This window comes from Mirounga leonina, unplaced genomic scaffold, assembly GCF_011800145.1.
Source record: "Mirounga leonina isolate KUSES-001 unplaced genomic scaffold, KU_Mleo_1.0 Mir_169, whole genome shotgun sequence".
In the NCBI taxonomy this organism is placed as follows: domain Eukaryota; kingdom Metazoa; phylum Chordata; class Mammalia; order Carnivora; family Phocidae; genus Mirounga; species Mirounga leonina.
Genome location: NW_023270431.1, coordinates 11,924,395 through 11,946,412, shown reverse-complemented (window position 1 = coordinate 11,946,412; position 22,018 = coordinate 11,924,395). Strand labels below are relative to the sequence as shown.

The 22,018-nt window shown below is 34.8% G+C and overlaps 1 protein-coding gene across 2 annotated transcripts in view; it reads right to left on the bottom strand.

Moving 5' to 3' along the window:
- Positions 1-14,698: 14,698 nt before the first annotated feature.
- Positions 14,699-22,018, bottom strand: part of CADM2 (cell adhesion molecule 2) — a 1,084,478-nt gene continuing 1,077,158 nt past the window's right edge. For both annotated transcript variants that reach the window (XM_035015153.1, XM_035015154.1), the window contains 2 exons: positions 18,243-18,368; positions 14,699-17,444 (listed from right to left, as the gene is read on the bottom strand). In XM_035015153.1, the coding sequence (XP_034871044.1) occupies positions 17,326-17,444; positions 18,243-18,368 (245 nt within the window). In that variant the 3' untranslated portion in view covers positions 14,699-17,325. The remainder of the gene's footprint in view (positions 17,445-18,242; positions 18,369-22,018) is intronic.

Below are 22,018 nucleotides of genomic sequence, written 5' to 3'. Positions count from 1 at the left end.
ACAGTTCCTCATCACCGTCACTTTAAAGCCCCTATCTTTTAATTTCCTAGCCCCTTCACGGTTTCCTCTTACTTGCCAAAGAACAAGCTTAGGTGAACGAGGAGCACAGCGCTCAAGCGTAGGCCGCCGCTCGGCCCGCAGGGGTCTCCGGCGGTGCTCGTCCCGCGCCCAGGCAAGCTCGGGTCACCCACTGTCCCCGCGCGCGAGGCCCCCAGGCCGGCGCGTCGGTGCCCCCAGCCGGCGAGGGCCGCCCGAGGCTCGCCCTTCGGCGCTCGCAGGCCGCGCTGCGGCGGCGGGAGCTGAAGGCGGCGCGCGGGACGGGGCTTCCGCGTCGGACCCCCCAGCTCTCGGCGCGCGCCGCTCGGGTCCTCCGCGCTCGCCCAGCCCGACCGCCCTCCCGGAGCTCTGCAACCGCTCTGCGGCCGCCGAGAACTCCCCGATGGGCGTCTGGCTCTTGGCTTTGCTGCGCACCCCACAAATCGGACCCGGCAGAATGCCTAGTCCTCGGGGACAGCGCCCCTGGCCGCTCAGAGAGCCCACTCCCTCGGCGCCCACGCTTCCTACCCCCAAGCCTCTAAAATCCTTGTTTGGCTGGTCCCGCACTCTTTCTGTATGGACTGGTTTTTAAATTACATATTAATAGTAAAGTCAAAACCAAATCTTCTTTAAATATAACCCTCAGTGCCTAACCTTTTTTTTTTTTTTTTGGAAAACTGCACAGTGAAGTTCTCTGGTCTCTGTTCAAATGCGGGACGACTAACTCCAGTGGGCCCTTCTTTCGGTGTGGCAATTGTAGTCCATTTCCCTAGCTTTTTACTTTCCCAGTCCATTCTTTTCCCCACTTTACCAGAGGACGGTTTTATAACTTACCCTTTCTCCCTCAATACCTCCTCCCCACCTTTTCTCACTTTTACTTAATCACTCTGCTTTCTGCTTTCCATTTTCCTTAAATTAAAAAAAAAAAAAATGTTCTTCAATGGTGCACCAACTTCAATCCTTAACTACTCAGTCATCTTTCCCCAAAATTTTCCCTCCCTCTCCTGAATCACCATTTTTTTTTTTTTCTAATTTTTCTTTTGGATAGTTCTCATCAATATAAAAACATGCTTTTTTTTAAATTTGTATATTAAAAGTTCATAATAAATATCATGTGTTAATACCACTTTCCCGCCAGCTATCACCCATATCTCTGTGCCTCTATTAGCATACTTCCTTCAAAGAATTTCTTTCTTTTTTTTTTAAACTCTTTTTTTTTTTTTAAGATTTTATTTATTTATTTGAGAGAGAGGATGAGAGGAGAGAGAGAGCACATGAGAGGGGGGAGGGTCAGAGGGAGAAGCAGACTCCCTGCCGAGCAGGGAGCCCGATGCGGGACTCGATCCAGGGACTCCAGGATCATGACCTGAGCCGAAGGCAGTTGCTCAACCAACTGAGCCACCCAGGCGCCCCAAAGAATTTCTGATTATCATTTTACATAATTCTCCCCCAAACCACTCTTTTATGAATTGAATTGTATCCCTCTCCCCAAAAGATATGTTGAAGTGCTAACGTACAGCACCTTATTTGGAAATAAAGCCATTACAGATATAATTAGTTAAGATGAGGTCACACTGGAATAGGGTGGGACCTTAATTCATTATGTAGAATTCCTATAAGAAAACACAGGATACCCAAGGAGAATATCAAATGATAGCAGAGGCAGTGACTGGACTAATATAGATAGATGCAAGTCACGGACCACCAAGGATTATCAACCACTACCAAAAGCAAGGAAGAGACAAAGTGTTATCCCCTTAAGGGAGCATGGCCCTGACAGCTTGATTTCAGACTTCTGACCACCAGAATTGTGAGATAATAAATTTCTGAGTTTTTTTAGGCCTTCCAGTTTGTGGCACTTTCTTAAGCAACCCTAGAAAACTAATTAACCAAAAAATCCGGTCTTGTCAGGGTCATAAAATGTTCAAACATCAATCCTTACCTTACTTGGTTTATCAGAAATATTAGACACGTGTGTCGATTCCTTCTTCATGGAAACACTTCATTTAGATCCCCGTACTCTACATTCTCCCTGTTAATTACTATCTTACTGGCTACTCCTTCTCAGACACCTTTTCTTGTTTCTCCTCATCTCTTGGGCTTTTATGGGTTGGAGTGCCCAATGTTCTTTCTTTGGACTTCTTTTCTTGGCCATCTCTTTCAGTTTCATAGTTTTAAATACTCTTTATAAGCAGATGAGTATTAGATTTATATCTCTAGCTAAGATCCCTGTTGTCTGCTCAATACTACCTCTTCCATGTTTAAGAGGTATTTAAAAATGAAGTTGTCCTACTGAAGATGCCCCATTTCAGTTAATGGAAACCCTATTTTTTCCAGTTGTCCAGAACCAGACCTTGGAGTTTTCTTTGATTCCTCTCCTTTTTTTTTATGCCCCATATCCAATCCTTCAACAAATACTCAGTTCTTCTTTAAAATGTACCCAGTATCCCCTAACAACTTATCATTACCTTGATAAATCAATATCATGTTTGAGAGAACTATTGTAATAATTGCTTAACCAGTGTCCTTGCTTCTGTGCCTCCTTATTCATAGTCTATTCTTATCACTGAATCAAGGGTGATTGTGTTATAACATGTTAGAACATGCCATTCATCTGCTCAAAACTGTTGCATGGTTTTGATTTTACTTAGAGTGAAAAACAAAGTATTGAAAATAGCCTGCAAGATCCTACAAAGTATTCCTTCTCCCATTCTATTATTCCTCTGATCTCATTTCCTCTTCCTCTCCCTCTGTTCCACTCCCAAGTGACTCTTATTTTCTTCAAACATATCTCAAATTTTTTTTGAGATTTTTGCATTGCTCTTCACTCAGCCTAAAACAGTCTTCCCAGAATACCACGTCTCACTCCTTCTTACCCTTTGTGTCTTTCAAATGTGAACTTCTCACTGAAGCCCTTACTAACCACCCTATTAAAAATTGAATACCTCCACTTCTGCATGACCTACTCCACTTTCTTGCTTTATTTTCTTTCATAAAGTTTATTGCAATCTGAAAAAAAAAATATGCATTTAAATTTTTTTAACCTACTATCTATCTTACCCCTCATGGAAGAATACCATGAAATCAAGAATTATCTTCTTAATTTACGATGATATAATCAGTACCTGGAAGAGTATCTGACATACAGGAAGCACCCAATAAACACTTGTTAAATGAGTGAATAAATGTACCATCCTTTAGAAAAAACAGTAAATAATCTGAATGGACCATTCATTCATTCAACAAATATTTATTGAGTACGTACTGAATTTGTAAATATTCCGAATGCTTGTTATTAAATAGGAACCTCAGTTTATGCTCTACTCTTATACTTTAACACAAATTTAACTTTAACTTCAAATTTTATTGCAATATTCAGTAATAGTGTATTGTGATTATCTTTAGAGATGCTTCTTCCACAACTTCTACTTCTCAGAAATATAGAATAGATCCTTTGCATCTCCATATCTACAGCACATTGTATATAATCTGTGGCACATAGTAGGTGCTCAGGATAATTTGTTGCTTAAATAAAATAAAGGGATCTGAGAACATCTTCAAATATACAAAAAAATTTCAACATGTATCAATAGTTGGAGTACTCAAAATAAGTGAAATATAATGAGTTAAAAACCACAGCCATCAAATATTTAAAATTGAACCTCAAGCATCTGACAGTTTATAATTTATTTAGAGCTAGCTTTTCCTTATAATGTGGATGCTGGTTCAAATTTCCTGTGCTTGTAACAAGAGTTGTGGGAATAAAAATTATGTATATTTGCGTCCTTGGTGTATCTAATCATCACTAGCAAGGAATGATCTTTCCTGACTAGGTTGTAAGTTCTATAAGTATAGAAAGTGTTTGCTGGTAAACTCCCTCTTTGCTCTTAGATCACTTTTGCTATGATCCTCAAAATTCTAACTGCCAATCCTCCTTGCCCTCTGGCTTCCAGATATCACCTGGAATACTTTTGTGAGAGACTAGAAGGCAAGAGAAGGGAAGAAAACATGCCATTCCCAACTGCTTTTCTGGGGCACCTTTGTCTCCTCCCTGACTCAGGAACCCACCAGAAAGACCCCTCTTCTATTCACAGCTCCAGATCCTGTCTGGAAGCATCACTATTATATATATATATTCAATAAATACTCAGTTCTTCTTTAAAATATAATATTTTTAAATATTTAAAATAAAATAAAAATAATTTAAATATAATATAAAATATTATATTTTATAAATATAAAATTTTATAAAAATATTATATAAAATAAAATAAAAAAATTAAAATATAATATATATATATCTACAATAAAGGAAGGGGAAGTGTCTGATATACTCATTATTATACCTCCAGCTCATAGGATTGGCCTGGTATCTTCTAGTGATTAAAAAAAATATATTTTTTAAATATTTTTTTTAATAAATGAGGGAAAAAAGTAAAGAAACATGAGCTATTCATGGAATGCAAAATTTTTAAGAAAACTGGATAATGGGATAAAAGTAGAGGGAATAACAGGAATCTAAATCGGATCAAAAGCAAGATTAAATTAGAAATATTTTTATGTGTAATTTTATCTGAAAATAGTGGGAATTATTAACATGTGATCTGGGGGAATAAGTGAAATTTAATTTGCATTTCAACAAGATCAGTGATAATGGTTTGAATTACTTACTGTTGGGAATGTCATTAGAACACAGGGTTTATGAATTGGATCAAAATAATGTTCCACCTGGCACTCAACTTTAATCATAAAGGAGAAGTAAGTTGCTATTTACTTTTATTTGCCATTTATTATTTAATCTGTTATTCTGGTTATGCTATCTTGTTGGCTTGTCTTTTTGTTTTTGTTTTTGTCACTGTAATTGCCACATTAAACTGATGGCCTCAGAACATAATCTGAAATGATTAGCCAAGTCCCTTCCCTGAGTTATATAAAATAGCATTGGGCCATATATTTTATGTATGTGATTTGGATAATTTGTTTTCAAAAGAATATGCCATCTTTCAATTTTGTAGTTTTATTGTTCACGCAGAAATTAGAACATAGAAGTAAAAAATGAAAACTTTAATTTCCTAAGTAACTTTTGCCTTAGGATAGAGAACCAATAACATGAACTGTGTGTCTCTCCTGAACTAGAGAAATGAAAAGATCTGTGGAATGTTTAACCAAAAAAAGAAGAAATATTATTCCTTATCCTACCATACACGCATTAAATCAAGGCATCTAAAGATAGTCAAGGTCCATGCTAATGATACTTTTGAAAATAATTGATAGTTGCTGCATTACTGAAATGGTAAACAGGACCAGCTACATAATTTGTGGGGCTCTCTGCAAAATGAAACTATGACACTCTTTGTCCAAATATTAGAAAAAAAAAATTTCCTTTCTTGTACTGTTGTTGAATCTACCTGTAATACTCATATTTGCCATTTAATGTTGTACTCATTGGGCATGGGACCATTCATATGGTGAGCGCAGACCCTCCTCAGTACCTGGCTCACCTTATGACTCCACACCTGGGGCAAGGACATCCTGACCCACGTCTCCCTTAGACTGTGCCTTGGGTCCTCCTTGGGCAATGGGCTGTGGTGGTCACTAGGTATGAGTGGAGAGTAAGCTGGTAAGAACTTGTCCTGGAAGGCAGAACCACAGAAAAGCTGAAGCTCCAAACCCCTAGCACATACTCCATTACCCCATCAGACTTCACTTACAAAACACTACATTCTAAGAAAACATTTAAGAACTTCAAGATGGTACCTCAGGGCATTAACCTCCAAACACAAGGCCCTGTTTGGAGTTTGAAGTCCTGTGCACTTCTACTGGACACTCACCTATGAAGCCAGCCCTGATGGTAAGCACTGGCTTATGACTTCAACAAACAAGTCTTTCCCCATAAGATCTAGTCTTGCCTGATATTATTATAAATGTAAATAGACCCCTAGCTATACAGATTTGGACTTAAATTGATTAATATTTATACATTTGACAAAATGTGCCTATTTTTTCAGTAAATGGAGTTTGTTGCTTTAATTTGCTTGTAATTTGGGTTTTGACTGCCTATGCAAAGATAATTTTCACTGGTATTTCAATGGATTTGCCTCCAGAGCTCCAAAACAATTTGTACAATAAATTGGGAAAATGTACTTATTGCCATCACATCCTCCACAACATTTTTATTCTCCCGAGAGTATCCAAGGCTTCCATTAGTAGAAAGTTGTTCAGTTCTTACCTCCATGAATTACCATGTTCCCAAACTGCCCCATTCTCTTCTACACGCCCCATAGAAAAAATAAAATAAATCTCTGGTTAGGTTCCTACTTACTGCCAGCAACCTCATTAAATACAATTTACATTACAGTTGTATTTTAATCATTCATTTGTGAGGGCACTAAGAGAAGCCCAGAATCTTACAAATTTTAACAATGGTGACTCTAAGATTCCTGCAGTATAGATTATGCCTCCGACAGATGAACACTGCTAATAATGCTCTATAAATATTGTTGTGGAAAGGAGAATCTATGTGTTCCCAAGAGCACACAACTGCACAATAGAGAGGCAATGGAGTTCAGTGGCTAGATTTATGTTCTAAATCCGACTCTTCCACTGAATTGGCGTGTATGTGACTTTCTATGCTTGTTTTCTCTTTATTAAAATGTGGTGCTAGTTTTGAAGATTTTTTCAAAATTATCTTCTGGTGGGAAAACAATATTCCTTCTTTGTCTCTGCAGAAGCAGGAGGCATCTGAATTTAGAGAATCGCATTGTCTGTGAAAAGAGAAGCAGCTCTCTACTCTTACTGAATACTTCTGTATTCCAAGTGTGTGTGTGGAGTGAGTGGGGGGCATTGGAGATTCTCACATCAGCTAATTCTCTACACCAGCTGTGTGTCCTACAGTGTGTCCTACAGTGTACCTCAATTCTGACACTAAGTGCCTGCAGTTAGTGCAGAGCCCACAGATTAAGGGCTCAGTCTCACAAGACTGGTCCTAACTTCAGATGACAATTGCCACTGGTAGGTCTCCAGGTTAACTACAACTTCTGTCCAACTTGGTTACAAATAGAGCACAACTCCCTCCTTAGTTTTGAACATTTGCTAGAACTGCTCACAAAACTCAGGAAAGCAGTTTACTTACTAGATTACAAAGATTATACCTCAGGAACAGCCAGAAGGAAGAGATGCACAGGGCAAGGTATGGAGAAAGGGGAGATTTTCCATTCCCTCCCCAAACTCTTCACCCTCTGAGCACCTCCATATGTTCACCAAGTAGGAAGCTCTCCAAATATTGCCATACTTTTGGGATTTTTATGGGGGCTTCATTTCGCAGGCATGATGGATTAAATCATTGGCCACTGGTGATTACCTCCTGCCCTCTCCTCTCCTGGAGGTCAGGGTTGGGGGCTGAAAATTCCAACCCTCTGATCACCTGGATGGTTCCCCGGGCACAGCCTTCATCCTGAGGCTATCCAGAAGCCCTCAGTCACCAGTCATCTCATAACATACAAAAAGACACATATTACTTCTGGAGATTCCAAGTGTTTTAGGAGCTGTGTGTCAGGAAAGGGAAATGGGAGCCATATTACGATACCTTAGCACCAAGATCATTGCTGGTGGCTGCATACAAGAAAGACAAACATGAGTGAGAAGTGTTTCTGCAGCTGGGAGAGTGATGTTCGGTGTAAAGTTATTGCAGATTCTTAGGCTGGAGTTCATGGTTAGGCTTGAAGTGTGTCCCAGTTTCTGAGCTAAGTACTGTGTGTATGTCCAATATAACATGACTTCTATCCGATTAGCAGGAAAATCTGTAAACAAAATATGATTAAAAATACTAATGTCTTCTATGACACCTAGAGGTCAAAGAAGGGACTTTAGTGTCACATGAGGTAATGCAAGTGTTATTTAGTGCCTGAAAATATAGCCTGAAGCATGGGAATTAATTTATAGTAGGGGAATAAAGTTGATAGTCTTATATTTTCATGGGAACAGATCCTATTTTAAAGTTACTTTTGAAGCAAATAAATATGCAGTTGGTAGATTACGTGGTTGGAGTGGGAGTCCTTAGATTCCAAGATCCTCTAGCCACGGAGTCAGAGTTTGTGGGATCACTGACCCCTTGAGGTCCAATTTTGTAAAGTTTCTCTGATCTCTGGCAGAAGGGTATTAGGACATGCTCCCGTTTGATGAAATTGCCAAATAGACATACCTTATCTTCAGGAATTTTCCAATTCCCTCTTAATCACTTTTTTCTCCCAACACATTGAAAAAAAATTCCACTTCCTGATATTCTCTTAATTTGTGAGTAAAGAAGACATATAGTTCTGATATACCAATTTTAATCGTTAAATGTGTTTCAAATCTTTGAGTGGTTGTCATATTTCAGGGATATTATGTTGTTTTCCAGCAATAATTCATTAGTTTAAAAGGCCCACACTACCTCCAATCTATGTGAAAATAGATTCCTTAAATCTGCTTCCATCTGTGTAAGGACTTAGGTTAGTAAAGACAAAGCGAATTCAATTTTTGATAGTATGTGCAGGACATGTGTTTTTTAGAACTTTTAATAATAATGTACACACGCTAGTCATTGTTATGGACACTCCTCAGGAGATGAGTTAATTTCCTAGATTTTTTTGCATAATAAAGTATTAGCTCATTAATCAGATCTATTTTTCAAAAAAACATAGAAAATCTTCAGAGATTGATAATCCATCGAATTTAAGACCATGAACACTGGTTGAAAGAGATGCTATTTACTTACTTTTAAGTTTGGTTAAATCATGAGACTTCTTTCATAATACCTTTTTTTTTAATTATTAACAGAATTCCCCCACTCCTCTGTCCAACATAGGAATGCCAAAAATACAGAAAGTGGTCATTACTAGGAAGGGTAATTTAAAGTTTTGAAGGTCTGGGCATAGAACTCTATATTCAGGTTCTTAGTGTACTTCATGAAGTGGACTGATGATATACAGTAGGTGTTCAATAATGTTTTCATTAAATAACATGCAATGTAGAGTAGCACTAAGTGGCAGTTAAAATGCAAGCAGGAAACTGCTTTTTCCCTTTAATATTTTCTTTATACATATTTTACTTGCTAGATTTCAAAACATTAAAAAAATCAAAGTGCACAATATCAAATAAAATATGGTTTAAAAAAATGTTAAAACTATGTTTTTCCTGGAACTTCTTGTTTTAAAGTAGTGTGCAGTTATTTTTAGAATCATCCCAGGATTGTCATTTAATGAAGGTCCAGTATGCCTCCTTGATTAAAAAATGAATTTCCAGTATGCCTCCTTGATTAAAAAAAAAAGGCCAAAGTATATTTTGACAGAAACAACAATTGCCAATATGAAAACACAGAGTTGATCTTTATCTAGGAAACACGAGTGTCCTATGTTTCAATGTTTGTCCATGTTTGTACACACATGTTTGTACATAGACACATGTACATATACACATGAGCCATATAAGAGTGGGCATTTCGGCTATCAGGAAGAAAAAAACAAAGATTGTGTCAATGAATATGATTATTTCAAATGTCATCATTTTCTTTCAGATGTGTTGAATTTTATCTTTGATACAGAATCAAATGTGCTAAATTGTATCCCAGGGCTGCTTTTGCTGAGAAAAATAAATTAAAAGAAATAAAATGTTATTTAATAAAATAAACCAGATACAAAATCTTGCCTTGTATTTACAGATAAATTTTAATGGAATATTTCATGGTCTAACACAAATATCAGACCCAATGACACTAATTCTTGTACAGCCTTTGGCTTACCCTGTATAACAAAATCTGTTATTTAAAGTAGACTATAAAATACCTTATGGTAAGTGAACTTCCAAAGACACAAAGAAAATCTCCCATAAATTTAAAAGCTTATCTCAAATTCTTATTGGCATAAGCTTAGGATGGATATATTATTAATTGTATTATCTTAGGTAGTTGAAATATATAATACTGGTTAGAGTGTGAAAATTAAAAAAAAAATAGGTTTAGGTATTTTTGCTTCTGTTCCTAGTCAACATTAGTAAACACACATAAGTGAATGTAAAATTACCTTTACAGAGTTTTGAAATTTTGGCAATCTCAAGCAAATTTCCCTAAGTCAGCAACATTTTTTTTTTTTTTACCCTTAGTCAGCATATTACAAGGTTCATATTTTCCAAGGAGTAACGATTAAATGTTGTACAAATAAGATAACATTTATTTTACTACCATTTAATTTTTAAAACTCCCACTTAGAAATTTACAAGGAAAATAGGCATCACTGAGAAAAATCTAAAATGATAATGTAGTCAGTTGAAAAAGATACGCAAAATAATGTGTTTGGTATAAAGGAATGTGTTTTGTGACATCTTTTATAACTTGTTAGTGGGAAGAAAGAAAGTTCCATCTTTCATTGTCTGCTTTCAGACCTAAGAAAATGAACTAAATGAATAGACAATTCAGTAATGTCCAACAGATAACTAAAATTCAAATTTTATTTCCATATGTATCAGACAATATTTTTTTTCTGACAAGACTTTACTGAAAGATGAAGTGCAAATGGGAACCCTGTAAGAATGTTTAGAAGAGTTGTACATGACATATTTTAAGCGCCACTAAGTACACATTGAATACTTTGTAAGTATATAGGTATAGCAACATGCAAGTGTCATGTACCTCATATTACAATATGCATTTTGTTTTTTGAAAATGTTTATGATAACAGTAGATTCAATAATTGTGGTTCTCTATCTTCTGTGCAAAGTGCTTTATTTTGGCGAATCTTCTTTACAGCACAGAATTTATTTTTATGTTGTCATAAATATACCCTTCCAAAAGTTATGAATTTCATGTCATATAAATAGAACATTTTATTTTTGAAGCTACATTACTGGGAACACCTGCATTTCTGGGTACCATTTTCAGAGATAAGTCTTTAAATTTTTTTTTTAAACATGGCAGACTTGTTTCAATGTTGATTATGTTTAAATATTTATGATAAAAATGGAGCTTTCTTGAGGGAATACTTTTTGGTTGAGTGAAAAGCTAAACAACCAATTCACAAATGCTGATGTGAACTGAATATGAAGAAAATAGGTCAGTAATCCCAAACTCGTGGATTACTCCTTAACTGCATCATTGAATCTACAATAAGTACAGCAGGTACAGTTAAATAAATTTGTAAAGAGATTAAAATTTTATACACTTATAAGGAGAAAGAGTCCTAGTTTCGAAAAATCTCTAAATTATTTTTCTATTTATGAGAATCATTCAATACATTAGAAACACAGAGAAAAGCAAAAAGGATAGAGAGAGAACAATTCAGTTTACATTTCATATTTTTTTTTAACCAACTGGTGACCACTGCTTTCAACCATCAAACATTTTATTGCATATAACTTTCACTATCAGCAAATATAAAGAGAAAAGTGTCTACTAGTACCATGTACAAGGAAAAGCATTTGAAGAAAGAAAACATTTGAGGTTCGACAGTACTGTGTATAATAGAAGTGTAATGTGGCATTCAAAAGTCCGTGTGGGATTCACTGCTGTTCTGACCCTGGGTGTGGGAAAAGTGCTTAAGTGCTGAGCCCTGGTAGGTTTTCCTTTTACCCCTGCAATCTTCAAATATCTTTTAACTTTTCTTCTTTTGAAATATACAGTATGTTTTATAGGGGAAAATAGTGTTTTTTCTTTACATCTTTTTCACATGTGGGCCCATTCTCTCCAAAATAACCATACATTTCTTGTCACTAACATATATATATATATATATATAATATCTAGCATATATATATGTGTGTATATATATATATATATATATGGAAAAGATGGTAAAGATTCGACCAAATATTATTTGTAACAGAACCACATAACATAGAAACATCCTACGTTAAGCATATTTTATAGATTTAACATCATAATTTGAAATAGTTTCTTGCATCAGTTTCTTTTTCCTACAGAAAAATCTGCTTTTAAAATGTAATTTCCTTTTAGAAATAATTAAATTACATCATTTGAAAAATTCATATTATGTCTAAGCAGACACAATAAAGTGGGCATTTGTGGCAATACTTTGCATTCATTATTCAGGTATTATTTGTTAATAAGGAGGCAATTTTAAATACTTAAATTTTTGTTTTACATTAGATAACAGTTCTTGGGAAAATAAACCATATACATAATTTTTACTTAAAAGCACAGCATTGATTTATAAGAAACTGTTGCATTTTAAATATTAAATGAAATGTAAGATTGGATTCCAAAGTGTTGCCATTTAATTTTTTTTTAATCAACACAATTATATTACATTGAAATACTAAGTAGGCGTGAGAAGAACTATCCTTATAAAGTTAGCATATTTTGCCTATAGGAAAAGTTAATGATAGGAAAGGAAAAACAAATGCAGATCCATACACCATTGAATACACTAAAAGAAATTGGCTTTTGAGATTTCCCAGGGGCTGGGGAGAGGACTGTATGTTAGTCCTAAAGAGTGCTTCCTGGGATATCCTGTAAATAATTATTTCTTCTATATCATAGCCCATGTTAAAAGTGAGAGGTAGAAGGATTATTGTAAGTATGCATGGCAGAGAACTTACCAGCTATATCCAATAACTATTGCATTCAATATTAATAATCTCAATACATAAAAATGCTGATGAGTTTAGAACCCATTCTTGTATGTTGTCCCCTTTAGCTCTCTTTTTAATCTTGCTACTTTCGTTCAATCCATTGCCTTTGGAAGGGTATAAGTGCAAAGGGCATGTCTGGGACAGAATAGGGAGAGAAAGGGGGGGGAAATAGAAAAAAAAGGTCTAAAAAAATTCCCATTAAGATATAGTGACTTTAACTATTAATTAATGGTAAACTATGTTCTTTGATTGAATAAATGTATACTTATAATAAAAGTACCATAATCCATTAAAATATACACACATTTCAAAAAAAGTTTAAGGATTCCAAACTCAATTAGAGATCAAAGTTTAAAACTCATGTTATTTCTTTCTCTCCAGTAGTTCTAAAAACTAGGCCAAATAATTTTATTGTGTCACATTAATGATTAAATAAGAAAAACGTAAAGTGTTTGTTGTTGAATGGATTATGTTTTTAATTAATGCTTTAGTGTGTGGGAGGTGAAGATTAGCAAACTCTTGGATCGTGTTAAAGAATTCTTTAAAATCCCTTTGCATTAGTATCCAGCAATAGAATTGCAGATATTGCACTGAGTATATTTCAATATTGCCAGTGTATATTTCAAAACAAATTCTATTATCTACACTAAGATTTCCTCTTCCCCAATATTCAAAATGCATATTATAATTACATGGGTTTCCAACATCCATACACAGCAAGTACAAGATACTTACATGTACGTACACTGTAGTTACCTATATTTTGCATAGTTTTTAGTGTGTACTTTGTGCCACTTAATAAAAAGCATTACTCAGTAATTCTTATTAGGTATTTCATTTATTTCAGCTGTGGTTGCCAGTTCTTTTTGTTTGTTTCGTTTTGTGTATTCATCACAGATTACCATTTGCAAAGGGAGATAATATTGGGCATTTTTCGTGGGCTCTAAGTAATCCGCGATACGACGGGGAAGTTGCAGTAAGATATGAGGTTTTGCATTTTCTCCACAATTAAAAAACATAACACGGATTTCATATTTATCATTCATAAAATAATCCTTATGTCCAAAGGAAAAGAAGATGTATTTTAAATGTTCCCCTTGGTAACACTTTGCAATAAGTGGCACTAAATTACACGATAACTGGTATGTTACATGGAAGAACCATCACGGTCAAACAGCGGCTGTACGTGTGCCTATATGGAATCTCAATGTTGTTACAGTCATGAGTACATAATTACAAGTGAGCCTGTCCTTTTCGTTGAGATATTTATATTTTTACAACGAAATAAAAATAAATGAGGTGTTAGCTTCTTTGCCATATTTAGGAAAGTTAGTTTTCTTTCTCTATTTTAATTGTTGGGTTTCAATGCAATATTAAGCATCTTGAATCAATATGAGATCATCCAGTTTCTAGATTAAACTCCAATATCAGGTTCCTTAAACTGCTTCTTGGATTCTCTGGTAAAAGAAAACAAGTTGAAATCTCTCTCCCTCTCTCTTTCTTTCTCTCTTACACACACACACACACACACACTCACACAGAGAAACACACACACATCAGTACTTTGCTCATGTGCTCTATCTTTGCTCTTGCGCTCACAAACTTTCCTTTTTCTTCTTAATTTTAATGATCATTCTATCTAGGACACTCAAAAATGGGAAAAAAAGAATGCTGTTTACACTTTTTTGATGGAGGACAATCAATTTACACTGTAAACAGTATGCTGGCAGAGAATATCTACTTCGGGTAAAGAATAATACTCCATATTCTACTAGGGGTATATGTGTGTTCACACTCCTTCCATTCAGTTCCATAGCTACTGTGCTCAATAGGCAGAGACAGAAATTGGCTCTGTGCATACACATGTGCACATTTCAGACATTGCAATTGACATGGTTCCATTTCAAAGTGTTATTTTGTATTTTTTCCTGATTTTTATAGAAATGAAGAGAATTTTTATAATTTATTCCCTTGTTTGGTGGAAATAAAATAAATTTTAAAGATAGGAAAATACAATTCTATTTCTATATTTTTCAGGAACTAAAAATGATACCTAATTCAAATCTAACTATTTTAACTGGCTAAACATTTCATTAGAGCCCACAAATCATAATATATTAGTTTCTTTTAAAGAATTCTATTGACTTTTTACATCACTCTAAAGGGTTAAATGAGCCAAAAATTTTGAAATATAACCAATTTTTGATTTCTAATTTTACAGTGCTATAAATAATGATTCAGTTATTTAGGCAACAATTTAGCAGTTGGAGCCAAGTAGAATATAGACAAAATGAAGAGGGATGTAAATACAGCATCAATGAAGAGTAGCAATTTTGTAAGTGCATCCTGAAATTAAGCTTTAAATAGTAATTGATGATGCAGTTTATACAACTTACTTCTGTAATAAGAACCTTTCCATTTTGTACTAACAGGATGAATTTTGTTTTGTGGAGTCTTTCTAAAGATTATGCATTGAAAGATATGAACAGTTTATAAACCTATTCTAATTTCAATGTGTCTAGTAGCACCTACCTGATTCTCTCAAACTACCATACTATATTAACATATTATTGCATTTTTCCACAGATGGTATGGAGTGAACTGTAAAAACAAGCATGCAATCACATCAATGCAGACTTATTTCCTTAAAATGTCATACTGTATATGATTTATTATGTTAACACTCAACCACATCATATTATTTATGTTCTGTATATTCTGAAAAAGTGCTGCTTGACTGACATCGTCCTTTTTCTTTTGTAAGAAATCAACAAGATAAATGCTTCAACAATCAAAAAAAAACAATTTAAAAATTCTAACGTTGTCTTTAAAAGTTTATACTTTTCTGATAAATAATCTAAGATACAGCACCCTTGTCTTCCATTTGATATTAATACATGATGTCATACTCAACCATTCTCATTTCTCAAAAATAAATTCCAAGATATTATTTTTAAAACCATAGGCCATCATGCTTTCAGACATCATAAGTATAGCTACCGTATTGTCATATTTGTTTTCTTCTTAAAGGTGCAATGCTTGTGAATGGGAAAATAATTTTTATCTAACTGGATTTTTAATTTTTAGCATATAATAAATTTAATGAGAACTACTCTAGCAATATTGTATTTTACTAGAAGAAATAATATGACTTTAGATTGACTCTGTGTCATATTTAAGAATACAGCATTTCTTAATGGTTAAATACACCAAAATTTCAGAAATAATCCAGAGAAAGAGACTTTCACCTTTGAGTTAAAAGCATGGCAGAAATTCTCCATCACTCACTGTTTCATAAGTTTGTACCTCACAAAATGCATAGACAGGAATTTAATATAAAGAATTAGTTCATTTATACAGAAAACATATCTTAAACACTTCTTTTTGGCAAACCAACATAGGTAAGCAGCTCTGGAACTGCCAAATTAAAATTTGTAATAAATTTTTAGCAAACTAAGAGTTTACTTTTAGGTTATTATTCAACTGTGGTTGTAATTTAAAACCTGAGGCTGTGCACTGGTTGTTAGCTTAAAATTACCTTTCCTTATAACATTGTGCTTCCATTGTATAACAAATAAAAATTAACAAGAACTAGAAAAATTTGTTGTTGAACAGTGCTAGGACATACAGACAAAAGTACTAATACATGTTATCTACTTATAATATTGGTTTAAGTAATATCTAAAGGGATATAATGGACATTAGAAAATGCTTACTTATGACTGAATTACCTACAGCCAAAAAAGTTAAATATGTATCAAATAATGTTTAATTGGATTTATTATATGCACTATATACAGATACTAAATGTCTCAAAATTGTGCCCTATGGATACTTCAATTTTGTTTAGGCAGGTGAGTCTTTATGGAGAAAATAAATTATAGAATCAAATTGGAGAAATGAATGAAATTGTTGTGATTCCTGAAGCAGTAAAATGTTTGTAAAAATTTATTAGTAAATGAAGCTAAAATAACTTAATGGTGGGATCTATATAATTATATAAGATGTCATGTCATGATTGCAATGCATACACACATGGCTCCTGTATCAAATTCTATATTTTTAAATAGCAAATTGATACAGCTTCACCACTATAATCTCAAACATTCCAGAATCTATTCTACAGTGTTTTCAGTTGTGTTTTCTAGGGCATATATTTCCAAACATGTCTTTGAAGGCAGACATGTAGAAAACATTGTTTGTAAACCTCTAATTTCTGATAGAACTTAATCACATTAGGTCTTTACCTAATCCTGTTCCTTGTGAAAGCTGTCTAGTGGTAAATTGACAAAATTTATGATTTAAAGGGAAAAAACGAGGGCAAAAAAAAACTTTGCATACTTTTTTTTCAATGTATAAAAACAATTCAATACCATGATCCAAGGAGATGATTAACATTGTTAAGGCTGTATATTCAAGCACTGTATGTTAAAAGAGCAATGGTGTGGAATTTAGGCAGTAAGAAATGTCCTGCATTATGGATGGTACAGTAATTAAAGAATGATGCTTTCGACAGCTGATTGTTGGTATACACTGGCTACTGATAGCAGTACGGTATGGAAGTTAATAAAGGTAGCAGAAGATGGTAGAAATGAATTCTGAAAGATGATAGCCAGTTTTCTCCAGCAGCCAGCCTGGTAAGGAAAACTCATAATCTTGGCCTGTATTTTAAATGAAATACTCCTTTTTCTCTTCAGCATTGACTTGGCTGCCTTCAGCATTGATAATGGCTGTGTCAGCATCTGGTGCATCCTCAGCCCCTTTAGCTTCATTTGTTAAGTACGTTCCTGTGGGTATTGGGAGAAAAAAAAAAAAATATATATATATATATGTTAGTTCTGTGAGACTGGTTAAATAGCCAGCATTAAAGCTACATTCATTTAGGCAGGAGCTTTTGCCAGATTTCTGATATGTTGGAACATATTCTGAGACATCATAAGCCACACAATTCACTCTTGTGCTGTTGTGCACTATCTTTCAGTTTTCAGGTATATGTTATATGTGAATCTGTGGCCAGGTTAACTAGAGGCGACTGCCTAACTGGAGTGGGGAATGGGTAGTTTGATTTCTTTAATGATGGCAACAGACCATGTGCTCTGTGCAGCTGTAGCAATCAGGGTCCTTTGTTAAGATGTTGATAATGATCACATCAAACATGTCATCTTTCATTTTGAAAACTCCACTTAAAAGTAGGTTATGTCAATAGTTTGCTACCCAACCCATTGCAAAAAAATTACATATTTTCTTCACTTATATGGCCAGATGTGTGTCTATAAACCTATGAACAAAAAATGTTGACCAAATGTTTAACATCATAGTTGAATGTCAAACCTAGAGATAAATTACAAACTTGCTTTTTTTTCTGAGCCGGTGACTCACTTTGTGACCTTTGGCCATTGGCTAGACATCATTTTGCTAAACCGAACCAATTTTCATTAAGTAAAATAATCAAGACTTCCCTGAAGTAATTTCATATTTAGATCTCTTCACATATATGCATACACTCATTTAATATTTCATGATTAAGCTAGTCTTTAGAATATTTTTTTGTCAAACTTGAGACTACTTTATTAAATATTACCTACCTTTATGTCTTGCCAGATATCGACCAAGCAGAAATATAGAACACAGTGTGACAAATACAACTACAGCCACTATTCCTCCTATAAGAGCATGATCAGGGCCAGTCTGGCCAGCCAGAGCATTGGGATCTAGAGAAGAGAATAAAATATCACAGAAATGGTGTGTTATTTAAGCATAGAGTATATATCTGCATTAGAATGAGTTCTTGAAAAGTAGTTCATTTCTATTGAAATAAAATTTCATTAATGTGTATTAAACCAACCATCTAGTCAACAAGTATTCATTTGTATAACATACCTGGGGATATAATATTTGCCACATCAATCACAGTTGTCATTGACTTTACATTTTAAGACTAGATAAACAAATGCACATAAACTTTTTTTTTTCTTTTTAGAGGGAGAGAGAGCACAGTTTAGGGCAGGGGAGGGGCAGAGGCAGAAGGAGAAAGAATCTTAAGTAGACTCCCCACTCAGCATAAAACCTAAGGCGGGACTCAATCTCACGACCCTGAGATCATGACCTGAGCTGAAATCAAGAGTCCCACACTTAACCAACTGAGCCACTCAGGTGCTCAAATAAACATATATAATTCTGCATGGTTTTATGCCTTTCCTTCTTCTTCTCCTTCTGAATATATGTGTGACTGTGTGTGCATGTGCACATGTGTGTATTTTTTAGTGTGATGAACACAATTATATCATTCAAAAAATAAAATTATGGGAAATGCTGGGACTGAGATGATAACTTGGAATTTATTATCATATAAATCTTATTTAAAGCTATAGCAATTGATGAACTTCCCACAGGAGTAAGTCTAGATAGAGAGGAGAAGAAGTCTGAAAACTGAACTGAGGAACTCTCATATCTAAAGTCCTGGAAGGGAAAGTGCTTCCAGCAGAGCTGACTGAGAAGGAGAGAACAGTGAGATAGGAAAATATCCTGCAGAGTACATTGTAGTTGATCAAAGGAAAGAACATATTTCAAGGAGAGGACAGTGTTACAAATTGGGTTAAATGTGATTGACAGAAGGAGGAAAATGAACACTCAGTGTAAAAGATTAAGTGCCTATTTGACTTGTAGTTTTAGAGAAAGTAGCTGGAGAGATACAGATTAATAATATACTCTCACATTTGGCCTTTAGTAAAATTACAGGGAAGAGATGAACCCAGCAAAGGATAGCTAGTTTTCAAGCAGAAAGAAAAAGATCAAAAGAAAGCCTAGACAACTGGGAACTGCAAAGTTTTAGAAAATCAACTACTTATAGAAGTCACACAATAAGGGACAAAACCGAGTGAACCTTTGAGCAATAAAACCCACTAAGGCTCAGCCCTACTGCAACAATAAGATTGAGTATACTGCCTACCCTCCCAAGCCCATGTTGCCGATATCCTCATGGTAACTACTTATATTCTAAAGGAGAGATTTAGAGGATAGAGAAAGTAAAGAAATAAATTAGGCATGACAATTATGCCTTCAAAAGATCTTGAAGTATGATAATAGGCACATGAATATGACATATTAGGAGCTTAATGTGTTTTTAATGAAACTATTGTGGAGAAAGTAGCATATGTTTAGATAGGAAAAAAAGTCTACTTAAAACCAAACAACCTCAGGATCCCCAAGCCTGGTGAAAGCAAGAAGTGGAGTATAAAAGCTGGGTAGTTCCCATGAAGAGCATGTTCCCAAACATCCACTTCAAATGTGGCCATGGAATATAACTGACAGATTGAACCTCCCATAGGGTAGAATTGGGGGAAGCACATAAGAGTGTACAGAAGAGAATTCCATTTCTTCAAGGAATTACAACTGCTACCAAGGCAGAGGGATTGTTTAATACTAGTCTGGCATGTTTTCATAATTGCTATGGATAATGACTACTCAGTGTTTCCCATTCTTTATTTCCAAATGGGAACAATTATAGTAAGAAGCACTTCCTCATGGCTGTCTTCTAGCACTGCATTTTGTATATGTGTAGAGGGGAGAATTACTAATTTGTCTTCAGGTTTATTTGTCCCTGGACTAATGTATCCAGATATGATGAAGAGGATTGTGGATATTTAAAGATCTTAGTCTTTGAGTTGGATATATTGGCTTGATGGGACGTTAGGTTGTCTCTTTGGACAGGTATGACAGTTGTTTGTGTAAGGAAAATAGGTGAAAAATATTTGGCGATCAGAAGGGTATACTGGGGAAGATACTTCTAGCTAATAGCAAACTTGCTTTCTTTTCTTTCAGTACACAGAGCTAATCATTTTCCAGCTTCAATTCAGTTGAGTGTAACAATGTGATCTGGGCTGTGGACAACTGAATGAAGGTCCAGCCAATAAAAACATCCCACATGTAACTCTCCAGGGTGATCTCAGGAGATACAAATTGAAAACAAGAGAAGCTATAAGAGTAAGTAAGGCAATAGATCATTCAGTCTCACCTGGAAGGAAATTGCCCAACTAAGCATATATGCATTGAACTATTCAAGGGTAAAAACAAACAAACAAAAGTTTATTTTAAAAACACTGAGTATTAAAAAGTTAATCTGTCATGGCAGCTTTTGCTAATGTACCTTTCTATTATATATTTCTTGTATTTTCCTTAATTTCTGGCATTGGCTGTAAATCTAAAAATTAAAAAAAAAAAGAAAAACAGGAAGAAAAAGCATCAAAAAATAAACCTGTCATGTCTCAGAATTCCCCATTCTTATTCCTTGCTTAGATACTTCAGAATCAGTTTCAAATCCCACTTCTTGCTCAAGTCCCCAAATGCAGATAGTCATAAATCATTTCTATTTTGTTTGCTAAATATCTCTCAGAACTGAGCACTCTTTTGGGGAACTGAGAAATCACTCCTGTTCATACATCTCTGTACCTATCCCATTTCCTGAAGGTAAATTCTGAAATGCTATTGCTGGACCAACTGGTATAAACATTATTTAAAGACTTTTGATAAATATTGCCAAGTTATGTTGTAGAAAGACTGTATGAATTCATCCTGTACCACCTACATCTGAAGGATTCCCCCCCAGTACTAACATCAGATATTAAAATTTTAAAAATTTGCCAAATATTGATGTGTTAAATATTTAGTATTTACATGTTACCATAAATATATCTAACTACTTTTGCCTATATGAATTTATTAATTTGAAATGGCTGCTTATTCAGTTTAACGCTTTTTTTTTTTTAAGATTTTATTTATTTATTTGACAGAGAGAGACACAGCGAGAGAGGGAACACAAGCAGGGGGAATGGGAGAGGGAGAGGTAGGCTTCCCACAGAGCAGAGAGCCCAGTATGGCACTCCATCCCAGGACACTGGGACCATGACCTGAGTGGAAGGCAGATGCTTAACGACTGAGCCACCCAGGTGCCCCTGGTGTGACCATTTTTCTATTCAAATTTTCTGTTTCAACAGCTCTCTCCATAGAAAGATGAATATTTTTAGCAACTTATTTTTATTTATTCTACATTTATTGTCTTTTCAGCGATGGATAAGTATTATAATTTTATGTAACCAAATCTATCAAACTTTTGTATTATGATGTCTGACTTGCGGATCATGATTTGAAATGCTTTGCCCATGATGAGATTATACACATATAGATTTATGCTGTTGTCTAACATTTTTATTGTCATATTTTAATCCATCTAAAATGTATCTTGGTCTATGGTTTGAGGCTAAAGTAAAACAGAACTTTATGTTTCTTTCTTTCTTTCTTTCTTCTTTCTTTCTTTCTTTCTTTCTTTCTTTCTTTCTTTCTTTCTTTCTTTCTTTCTTTCTTT